At 31.6% G+C, this 12,638-nt stretch overlaps 1 protein-coding gene across 5 annotated transcripts in view; it reads left to right on the plus strand.

The window, feature by feature from the left end:
• The window catches only part of Opa1 (Opa1 mitochondrial dynamin like GTPase), a 163,286-nt gene that overhangs the window by 88,255 nt on the left and 62,393 nt on the right, over nt 1-12,638 (plus strand). For 2 of the 5 annotated variants that reach the window (XM_068345078.1, XM_068345079.1), the window contains 3 exons: nt 915-995; nt 4,081-4,206; nt 9,918-10,022. In XM_068345078.1, the coding sequence (XP_068201179.1) occupies nt 915-995; nt 4,081-4,206; nt 9,918-10,022 (312 nt within the window). The remainder of the gene's footprint in view (nt 1-914; nt 996-4,080; nt 4,207-9,917; nt 10,023-12,638) is intronic. The other 3 variants (XM_068345081.1, XM_068345082.1, XM_068345080.1) reach the window with 2 other exon arrangements.

Consider the following 12,638-nt stretch of genomic DNA (forward strand, 5'->3'; position numbering starts at 1 on the left):
ATTAAATAGTGCTTTGTGCTTTTGGGCGGATTTTATATTTCATAATAATCTCGGAAAGTTTTTTTGTACTTCAAATTGTCTTTACCTCAGAAGTAATTCCTTTTTATGTGCTTATATGTCACTTTTGTTACTTAGGCCATTAATGAAAGTCAAAGGTTTTTTTGTATTGTACAACTAATGATATTTCTTTCACAAATTTCTATTAATTTTACCAGAAAATTAATAATTAGACTTAAAATTGCCAAAAATAAGAGTGGAATAGAAATTCATCACTGGCACTTTGTTATATTGCAAATTTGTGAACAATTTGGTTTGTACTGGATAAATTACCAGTTCATATGAGTTATTAGTGACTGAGATACATCTTGAATTTCATTTTTCATCTTGTTTAGTCATTCTGTTTTGTTTTAATTCTTAGTTGTAATGAGTCTTCTTATGTTAATTGAAGTGGAGAACTACAGTACTTACCATCGCCTTTACTTGTTATGCAGTATAATGGAGCATATGTTAGTGGAATAGAAATGGCAAAGATTTTAGATTTAATGCTTTATAAGTAGACAACAATGTAAATGTTGTCATTGTTGAATTGTTAACTAATGGGTTGATGTAACATAGTATTTATACTAATACTAATTGAATTTAGATTTTATTTTCATTTGTTGTAATGATTTATCATTTCAAGGTTCTTTGTTATTGAACTACCCTCAAATGCTGGGGAATGCTATACAGTATTAGCGTCAGGCTTTCTAAATCTTGGATTCTGCACACTCTGAAATTCCATCAATCAAACTGCAGTGTTGAATATACTTTGTGTTAGATGTAGGAATGCAAAGCTTTCGAATGTTACTGTCCTTGTCATCTGTTTGATTCTGTATATTTTTCCCATTAACTGAAATATTTCTGTTTAATTCCAGATTTTTCATCTGATTTGAGGCAGCATGCAGTGTCATTTTCTGCCATGGGATCTGCTGCAGAAAAAGAGAGAGAGAAAGCTGGTAAGACTTTTAAGATATTTCCACATAGTTTTTTGCTACAGCTTGACTGCATCGCTCTAATTTGGATTTGTCAATTTTCAAGCTGATTTTAATTGAAATTACTCTGTTACAGATGTATTTTTGATTATTTCATCAGACTGATTGTCTCAATATTTGGCTTTTTATTTTGCAATCTTTTATTGCTTTAGCTGTTATGCATTGTTTTTTTGTAAATGCGTTACTCAGCTATTTGGAATACGTTAGTCTAAATGAGATTTAAGTAGATTGTTTACTGAAAAAAATCTATCGTGGTTTTTGTTTTGTATTTGTGTGTCTGGATATATTTGAATTGTCGGTTTTACATTTCTGAGACAGCTGTCATCTGAGTTGCCACTGATTTCAGTATTGATATGAAAACTTGAATTACCTGCATTAAGCCAAGTGTGCAGGCTATGATGCAGTAGCCTTATTTTATTCAGAACAGAATTTCTTATTCCTCATTATCCTTGCTGAGTAGTAACTGCCATTTTCCTGTTTATGGGAATGAGGCATCAATTACATTTTGGTCATTTTAAAGTTAAAATATATCTAATGCTTGTTGATATGCTATAAAAAGTTCAGAATAGTCAATATGACAGTGAAATTCCTTAAAAATTATGTTCTGTTCATTCTTTCTATGAAAAAGCTCATCCATGATAGAAAATTATAAATATAATTCTTGCAGAGATGTGTGTGGTGTAAACAAATCATCGACATCTTAATTCCACATTTCTTTCAGACGAAGCTGAGTGAAGTCATGTTAAATTTTAATTATTTTATATATCATATCAAGTATTTTTTCAGTTCACTCCTTTTCCATAAAGATAATACAGTTTGTATCGCAAGAACGAGCGTGGATTCTAAAGTGTATAGGTTAATTTTTTTGAGTATTTTTTTATGTATAAATTGTGCCTCATGTACGTTGTGTATTGTACTTAAAAGACAAAATGTTGTTCCTTTTCTAATACAAAGTTATTGTATGCTTCTTTTTTGGGATAAGAATAGTTTTTTGTAAAACGAAGGATCAATATCGAACATTAAGTGTTAAATTTGCTCGAAGTTTTTCCTCATTTCACTACCTTATGGTTTTTGGGTTAAACAATTAATATACAGTCTTGATACAATTAGAAGTAAGGTGCTTTCATTTAAGGTATCATTAACACCTCCATGGAAATTACCATAGGTGTCTTTTTGTAAATATTTTATTGGAGTTAAAAAGAATGACTGACTTAGAATCCAGGTATCTTTTTATGGAACATGTAGCAGAACATAGGGGATCGACTTTTATATATACTGATGGCTCCAAATCTGATGATGACGTTAGATTTGGAGTACATAGTAAAGGTTTTGATTGTAGAGGTGCACTTCCTCTAACACCTTCCATATGTGCAAAAATTTATCATTAATCGAATGCCAAGTAACAAACTACCAATTAGCTACGATGGTAAAGATGGGTTAATTTCAATTTAAGTACCAAACACCTGAATTCGACAGGTATAAGTACAGCAGAATTGTCATTGACTTTTATCATTCTTCGTGGCCAAGTGGTTTAGTCACTGGCGCTACAAGTTTGCCGGACCAGGGATCAATTCGCGGCCGGTCACAAGCTCTTGTCTTTGCGTGATTTCGCCTGGGGCTTTGATCCCGAGGTCGTTAAGAGAATCCAGACATTAATGTAGCAAAAATATATATGGCTTATTTGAATATGAAAAACACGTCTAAATGTGCAAAAATTTATCATTATTCGAATGCCAAGTAACCAACTACCAATTAGCTACGATGGTGAAGATGGGTTAATTTCAATTTAAGTACCAAACACCTGAATTTGACAGGTATAAGTACAGCAGAATTGTCATTGACTTTTATCTTTCTTCGTGGCCAAGTGGTTTAGTAGTCACTGTCTCTACAAGTTTGCCGGACCAGGGATCGATTCCCGGCCGGTCACAAGCTCTTGTCTTTGTGTGATTTCGCCTGGGGCTTTGATCCCGAGGTCGTTAAGAGAATCCAGACATTAATGTAGCAAAATTATATATGGCCTATTTAAATATGAAACACGTTGAAATGTGCAAAAATTTATCATTAATCAAATGCCAAGTAACAAACTACCAATTAGCTACGATGGTGAAGATGGGTTAATTTCGATTTAAGTACCAAACACCTGAATTCGACAGGTATAAGTACAGCAGAATTGTCATTGACTTTTATCATTCTTCGTGGCCAAGTGGTTTAGTCACTGTCTCTACAAGTTTGCCGGACCAGGGATCGATTCCCGGCCGGTCACAAGCTCTTGTCTTTGTGTGATTTTGCCTGGGGCTTTGATCCCGAGGTCGTTTAGAGAAGCCAGCCATTAATGTAGCAAAAATATATATGGCTTATTTGAATATGAAAAACACGTCTAAATGTGTAAAAATTTATTTATATATATATATATATATATATATATATATATATATATATATATATATATATATATATATATATATATATATATATATATATATATATGTGTGTGTATGTGTATGTATGTATGTATGTATGTATGTATTTGTGAAACCAGTTGGCCAAGTCAGAGGTGCAATTTAATGATAATTTTTGCTGTTAAATATAATTTTATTCTTATTTCTTTTTAAGATCTTGTCATAGTTACCTGCTCTAAGAACTTTTTGTTTGCAAGGCTGATTGCAATATATATTCTGTGAAGAGGGTTACTTATGGTTATACAGAACCATAAAATTACTCTAAATGAAATTTGATTTTTGTGTTATTGGTGTGATATGTTTCTTTTAATTTTTTTTTTTTTTTAATGCACATGTTCAATTATATTTTTACCTTCATTCACACTTCTGTATCCTAAACCTATTTATTGTTTGCATCCCCTTCCTTTAAGCCTTGCGAGTGTAAAACTTCATATGTGGAATCTGCTTTTATGATGTTGCTCTTAATAATGCATCTATTTCATATGTTTTGCAGAAAAAAAATTGTTTGAATTTGAACATTTATTTTAATGTATAATTGAATGTTGCATGCTATTCTAAATTCATTGGGCCATTTGAAAACCTTGTTGCAGAGCTACTTCGCTTGCGATTGTCTCAAGTTGAAGCAGAGCTGAAAGAGAAAACTGAAAGTTACAAAAGAGAGCTCTCCAGTCTTACAAATGACAATGCAGCACTTAAAGGAAAAGTTGAGATTAATGGTTAGTTTTCAGTTGAGCAAGTATGGGGATAACAGTATGTGGGGAAGTTTGTTTGGTCTGTTTCTGGGCTCCTCATGACTCACTTGCTTACTAACATTTAGGTATAATATGGTCCAAAACATGCCCCTCTGATTTTACGTAAGTATTAATTTCAGTTTTTTGCATACATTTAATAGGGAGAGGAGATATGCTTTTAGGGGACATTTTATCGTTTTGAGGACATTTCACAATGACAGTTCATTATCTTTTCTCAAAGTTTTACTTTTTCTTAACTTTTTAATTATTGTTTATATATACAACTTATATACTGTATACTTTTGTCATTTTGTATATCTTACTTTCTTAAATTTTGCCAAACATCTTTTCATGATAATTTTGATAATTCTTCTGGGGATAGCTTGCCATTGGTTATCAGATAATTTTCCTTATTGGAGATTCTGTGACAGGTTCAATAAAACCTGAACCCTTGGATTTCTCTTATACACACTGAGACAGTGCCTTGTATGTTGATACACTGGTCCTAAAGCAAGGAGACAATATTTCTTTGGTATTTTCATGTTGGTATTAGATTCCCTCCTCTAGCGTTTTACAGGAAAGTCCTTGGAGACAAAACAGTACTTCCCAAAAAATATTTTTTAAGGCCTTATCAGTTGTTGGTCTTTTCATCATAGGGTAAGTTTATCCAAATGATATATCAATATCTGCTACAAAATTACTGCAAATCCCTTGCATACCAACATCATTCAAAAATAGGACTTTTAAGTTGAAAAGATCTTTTAAATCCACAATGGTTATTTTAGGCATCAAATGCTTAACCATGTTCTCCTACTCTACAATATTTCAGTCAATTGGTCTCCCTAGCACTGCTGAGCTAGCCTACATATGTAGAAGGAACCTGCACTGCTTTTTCTACATAAATAAAGAAGTATTTTGATCAGATTAATAGCAGAGAAATTTCTACTCTTACTTTCATTGTTTTTTATGATAAATTTTATATATTATAGAAATTTCTTTTATTAGAACCACAGTTGGACAACATAATTTGATTTGGTTGAAGCTTTTGGATTAGGGTTATTAATTGAAAATCTTATGAAAAGTACTAAGGTGGTTGAGATTGAAAATCCCTACCGGTAACTTTATTATTGTACAAGGTTTTTTGTATATTCCTTTTTTGTAGTCCAACTTATGACACTCTAGACAAGTTTGTTATGTTTTAACTGTCAAAATCCTATTTGTATTCATCAATTTTAGCTTTAGCAAAATGGATAAGTGAATTGGCAAGCATTATTAAAAAAAAGTTGGTTAATTCCTCAATTTATAACCAATATGATATCAAGGTAAGACTTCTTTCTCAATCTAAAGCTAACTATTTTTTAAGAATAGAAAGGATATTCTACGGATGGTATCTTTCCCTCTTTAGTTACTTGTTATGAAGATAAGTTTTATGACGTATTTTAGTGTGGTAAGAAAAAATATTAAGAATACTCGCTAAGTTCTTTTTTTTTGGTTTCATTTTCTTTATAGACCAATGTCATATTGTTAAAGGAACTGATCGGCCATTCTCGCATCTCATTGGATGAATCTCCCTTGCCTGTTTTGAAGGGTAAAGAGCGTGATATCAGAGGCTTAAGTATTACAAGTAATTTTGTTAAAAATTTATCTATAGGAAGAATGATGCAATAGATCTATTTTAGACCAGTAATTTCCACAGAGAACTTATTGAAATTATTGTATTGCATATTTTGTATTACAGGACATAGATTTCATTATGCAGTAACTTATCTATTATATCTTGAATTAGGAAGGAAATTTATCGTTGAATCGCAACTTCAAATAAGTCTGTTAGTTAATGAATGTCAAATTTCAAACTTGTTTACAGAATTTGGTTTACTCTATGAATTTGTATATCTAATGCTCAAAGATGTACAGTATTTGTTTTGAGTTACAGCTTCTAATGAATCTGTTGAGTTAATGTATGGGGATATCCAAGAATATTTGTTTGGTTTCCTTTATCAAATCTTGACTTGTGCTCAGTGGTTCTGGTCAATCTGAAAGGAGATAGGAAGTTGACCTTGATGTTCTCCTTTGTATTTTCCATGTTTATTTGTGAGATGGATATTTTGGTTCAAGTTTTTTTGTGTGCATCTTCCTTCTGCCAAGAAAGTGTGTTTTACAGCTTCGTCTATTTTGAGATAAAATTCATGGAAATAAACATGATTTTCAAATTGAAATCTTTCATTTCAATACTTTTCTTTGAATAGATTTAGTGAAGTCCTCCTCTTTAGTTTTGAGGGGATACTTACCTTCTGTGTTCAGTACCACTTAAATCTGAAGAGTTTTTTACCTTCTTTCCTGAGCTAACCTTTGGACAATGTTATGGCCATCTGTCACTTCCCAACAGATTGGGAGGGTATTTGGTGACGAATTTGAAGGGAGTGGGAATAGTTTTCTCATTGTTTTATTTAGAGGTTGACAAGTTAGCACTTCTTCTAATAGCTTTTTCAGCATATTTCTTTAAGGCCTTTTGGGCATTTCCTTTTACTGTGTGCCTGGCATTGCACACTGGCTCTTCAACTTCTCTTATATTACTTCTATTTCACCTCCAAAGAAAACCTTTCCCTATACTATCCCTATTAGTTTAGGTATGTGGTCCTGTAGCAAAGTTAAACTGTTCTATAAGAACACTTTTTTTGTAATAAGAGTATACTGAACTACAGTTTGACATATATAGGTTAACCTGTCTTGAAATTATCCTTTATTAAGAAATAGTGATTGTATTACAGGAATAAAATTCTGCTACAAGGTGCTATGGCTGTCAACTACAGATTTTTTGAAAAATTCTAAGCTAATCTATAGGGCATTTGGTTTTTTTCCCTTGACAAAGTGAAAAATTAAAAAGTGTCTTTTCATAGGTAAGAGTACTTGGTACATTTTATAAGTTAAAATTCTTGTTATATGTCCTCTAGAAATTAAAATGTCCTCTTTCATATCTTATTGTGCTGTGATGTAGATATTAACTTGTTAATTATGAAGGGCGTGTGTGGGCTTTTGTACTGTACATGCTATGTAGAACCACTAGCACATGTATCATAGCGTGCATCCATTGTAGCACCACATAGGACTGGATAGTTTACCTTTTTTCTGCGTTCTTAATTCTACGAAATGATTACATTGAAGATGTTTGAATCATTGAAATATTAACAATAAAGTTGGTTACATTTCAAAATAAATTTTATCCTCCATATTACTGTTTCAGGGAGTGATATAGATTACTTAATAGATTTAGGAATAATTCCTTAGAAGAAAAATGGATTACATCATTTACATACATCACAGTTGTAGGGACTTTTGAGATGTATTTGTTAGTTTAAAAGGATTGGTAGTTATTAGCAGTTGTATGTAACCACTAAATGGATAGAATAGAAATTTTATAGGCAGTATACAATTATCTATTCTCTTCAATATATGAATTGGTTGACGGAGATAACTTGAAAAATACCATGTACTTTTATCTTTCAGCTTCTGTGCTTACAGTATATGCAAGTATGTGTAGATGTGGGTTAACAATTTTGATATTTTTTTTTCTTTTTGTGGATTATTTACTGCATCTCTTTGAAAAAGATGAATTGATATATTCATTATTTTGTATGTGCATGAGGATCAAGGCCAAGAGATTGAACCTGAAATGGTATTAGAAGTTTTTACCATTTTTTGATGGTGTTAACATCTTTATATAAATGGCTATTTATTTTAACTAAATTACTTAAACTGCTTTGAAATAGGGTTCTTCTGAATAAACTTATGTTTGCATTCATATGTATTTATTGATAGAACTGAGCTTTAATTATCTACTTTACATACTGTATATTGAAAATGTTTTGTAATTAATATATTATAAATTAAAAATTCTAAATATAAAATAGTGATAAAATTATTCTCTGATATTGCTTAATATTTTTAGTATTGCTTACCTCATGAATTCACTTACAATAACTGACAAGTCAAGTATTCATAGGTGTTATCCAGGCAAGAGAAATCTAGTTACAAATGTGATAAATTTATAAAACTTGATTTTTCTAAAGACATAAGTATTGGGGTACGTAAATGTATGAATGATCATTCATGTTAAAAACTCAAGAAATTTGCTGTACATATGCTTCTGTATTTGGAATGTAGATACTTCCTAGTGCCAGTCCACTTCTGGTCCTTTTCTTTGAAATATCTCTTAAAAATAGTCTTGATTTTATTTGTTTGAATTGATAGTTATTGCAAGCCAAGTGTCCCTTCAGGGAGAAGACATAAGGAATTTATGATCATCCACTTCTCGATAATTCCATGTTCATTTAATCACTCATGTTAAAATCTGAAGATGTAGACCTTGGTTGCTATGTTGTATGACACTTGAATACTTAACTAGAAAAAGCTCATCTCATACAAAAACCGTGTTATATTCTATGGGGCTATCCTTACAATGACCAACCCTCAGTTATCTGAGTCATGGTATTTTACTCATAACTCCCCAACTACTGTTCAGGATCTTGAAACAAATGTAAACAAAGTTTTCATTATCTCTGCCTCCGTGAATTGCAACTTATTTGACAGATGGGGTTGTGATGAGACCAACTGACTGTTTTTAATGTTTCTAGATTTCATAAAATCTTATCTATAATCACCCTTAGTGAATTTCATCCTCCGAACCTGACAAATTTCTCAATTCTTTTCATTCTACTTGAAAAGTTGAGGATGTGATTATTGGGGACCATAGGGTCGATGTGGCACATATTGTATGTCATGGGATTATCTTACTAAAGCTGTCCATTAAACAAAAGGCTATTGAATCGTAGCATACTTGATGAAAAATATAGGCACCTAAATTTGTGTATTATAGAAAAGAAAACGGTGCAATCATCAGTGTGATGATGATTTGGTTTTGATTCCTTTTGGCAATTGTGAAGTTACACAAATGAATAACTTCCTCATAGATAGCACAGTTAGTAGTTCTTGGCCATTTCTTTCTAAAACATCATTCATATTCGATGCAAATCAATCTTTTTTTTATGAGTCTCAATATCATCTCAAGATATTACACCTTTCAAATGCTTTTTTGATCCAATATTTCCATAGCTTGAAGTTTTCTTTATTGTCCCATCACACATGGTGATGTGAACCAGTGTAGTGCCATTTTTCTAATAGTGGAATTCACGTTTCTGGTTTTGGGATTATTTAATTTGGTTTAAGGTCAGTATAGCCATTAAGAGTTAGACCTCTACAAACAGAGAGTTGCAAATTTTTACATTGGGATAAGGTTTATTTTTTTTTTGTAAGCAAAAGCATGTGGATTAACACAACTTACAATCAATAGTTTTAATGTTTCACTACTCAAAGTCTTAGTTATATAAACCAGAGCACTTTTAGTAAGATGAAGTAATTGTTCTTTGAGAAATTGATACCTTTGAAAAAGAAAAATTCCTTTAAGTCTGTGAAGAATAAATAGTGCCGTAGTTAGTTATATTTATCATTCTTGTCAATTGTTTTTTTTTTTTTTTTTTTTTGTATTTATTAGCGAACTTGTGCTTGATTAACCATGTAGTTTTGAACATTGTTGTAGAGCCTTCTACAAAGGATGTTTAGTATGAGTTGTATTAGGAGTTCATCTTTGTTGACTCATTTCTTAGATAAGGAGTGTTATTAATACAGCTTATTATCTTAAGCTGGGGCCGTAAATGAACTTCAGGAACGGAAAGCAGTTCTTGAACGTGAAATTTCAAGTTTGCTGAAAGAAAATGCTGGTCTTAAAGCATCACTTAGTAAACAGGGTCAGTATATTGATTTCCAGCTTATTAACATCATGCTAATTTGCATGCCTCTTAACAATATTGCTAAGAAGGTTTTTGTTATAGTGGGTAATATTATTTTAAAAACACCACACTAACGTATTTAAAGTTGAGGCAGCTTGCGTCTTTTTCAAATTTTTTTCCAATGATAGAATTATAAAAATAATCTCTACATTAGCAATAAATAAGGAAAATTTAAGCGATGCATCACATTTTCCTTGTAAATATATCTTTTCAGTGAGGAGACCATGCCAAAATTTAAAAGGCACAGTAGCTCATAATTTGCCGTACAGTATATTGTAATGTTCGCACTTGCCTAATCGGTGTTAGAAGACATGACATAATCGTAAATCATAGTTTCATTAGGTCTCTGTTCATAAATGTTTGGCTCTGTGACCTATAGTATCTTTCTTTTCATTTCTTTTCATGTTTTAATGAAATATCTTTGTGATGTATTCTTAGTTATTTATAAAATCCCCTTTTTTTTATTTCATGTGTCAATCTTTATGTCTGAAACTAGTGCAATTGTTCATTTGTCACTGGTTTCTAAATACTTGAGTGATAAAAGTCCAAACTTATAATACTTCATTGGAATTATAACTTGACCCTTATCGTAGGTTTATATTGGCCACTCATTCTTTGAAAGTACCTTATTTTTATCTATTGTACAACTTCTGCTTAATTAGATAAGTTTACAATCTTTGTTCATACTAGTCTTCATATGCTTCTTTGCACTTGCTCGCTGTGAATTTCAATATGGGCTGACCCTTATGGGATTAGTGAAATTAAGCTTAATTAGGAGTTTTAGTTTGTACTTCTTTGATCTCGTGAATTCCTATTATTAGGTTTTATTGCAGCCACAAAGGCAGGCATAAAACTAGTGTCAGTTGCATCAAATTCACATTTAATTGAAAATGTTGTTGACCTCTACCATTTTTTGGCGGTAGGTATGAACACCTGGTGTTCTCTTGGATTTTTATATCAGTTTTACGAAAGGAACAGTACTGGGCTATTTATTTATGTTTCACTTGATTTTGAGACTACTGCATATGAGTTATGTTTTGCTGAAAAAAGTGAGATGTGTTTAGAATTTGTATGTACAGTAATTATTTGATTAACAAGAATCGGCTGTAACAAAGTAAGAAAAGATTGCATATTCTGTATTGTTGCAAATACTTAGTTTTGTTTGCTAACACACCAAATGCTTTTATGTACAGTAGCCCTTCAGTAATATAAACACAAACCATGGATAATTTTGACATAATTACAAGAGATGACAGTTCACTTATAAACAGTTGAAAATATTCCATTTTTTTATATTGATGGTTATTCATTTTTTTTTCATTGTTCAATAAATTGGTAACAGGTTTAAATAAAACAGAACAAAATCACCAATTTATCGGAGTACATAATATTGGTAATTGGTTAGTTTATTATCAAGTTTCTCAAAATTTATTAAAATTTCATTGGCCTTGCATGTTATTTTTCTTTTTTTCCTGGTGGCTCTGATGTGAGATGTCTGGTAGTTCTATAAATAGACCTCTTTTACGGTGCATGCCCATTTTCTTTTTATTACTCTGATTTTGCATGTTACAGTATATGGTTGTAAAAGCTTCCTTTACCCACCTTTTGGTAGCTCTCTTGTGATGTGTGGGAGTTATTTCTGGGCATGTTGAATTTCTTGAGGATGCTCCAAGTAGAGGAATGTAACTTATGAATCTTGATATAAATTTCAAGGTTCAGTGGAAATTTAACACTTAGATTATTGAAATTCCCCAAACTCATCTTTAGCAAGTCACACTTTGACAGTTTATCATTTTTCATGATACAGTATAATCTTATCAAGGTGTATTTTGAAGCTGAATACTTATAATTTATTGTAGTGTGTATTTATAATAGCCAAAATCTCTGAACTTAATTTCCTTGCACATTTTGGATGGTCTTGTGACAATAAGGTTTGGACATAAGTATGGGAACGAATGAAGAAAGCCCAATGATTTTGCTAGGGTTTAAAGCCATGCATGAGAGGTTAGGTTTAATAGTAAAAACTTGTCCATAAAGAGTTGATAAAAGTCCAATAAATTCATCTGTATATACAGTCTGTCTAACTTAAAAATAAATTCATTCTCTCCATTATATCATTGTATTTCATGCATTTTCAGCTGAAATGTATGTAAACTTCCAGTTTACTGTATATTTCTATTGATTTCAATAGCTTTTTATGACACACACACACACACTCTCTCTCTCTCTCTCTCTCTCTCTCTCTCTCTCTCTCTCTCTCTCTCTCTCTCTCTCTCTCTCTCTCTCTCTCTCTCTCTCTCTCTCTCTCTCTCTCATTGTATTTTGTTTTTTATGCTTATATCAGTTAATTATTAAAGAGAAGCCCTCTTTGCTTGTAACTGTGTAGTGTGATAAAATGTTTAAAAGAACAAGAATCTGCATTTCTGCTTCTATTAACTGTGAACTACCGTATGTCTTAATTATTCACACTAAGTTGTAAAAGTATCAAATGTATTTATGTAATACATAAAAAGAGTATCGTAAGAGTCTCTACATTACTTTGCGTAAATATTGAAAGTAAAATATTTGAGAGGC

The sequence above is a fragment of the Palaemon carinicauda genome, chromosome 21 (assembly GCF_036898095.1).
Source record: "Palaemon carinicauda isolate YSFRI2023 chromosome 21, ASM3689809v2, whole genome shotgun sequence".
In the NCBI taxonomy this organism is placed as follows: Eukaryota; Metazoa; Arthropoda; class Malacostraca; order Decapoda; family Palaemonidae; genus Palaemon; species Palaemon carinicauda.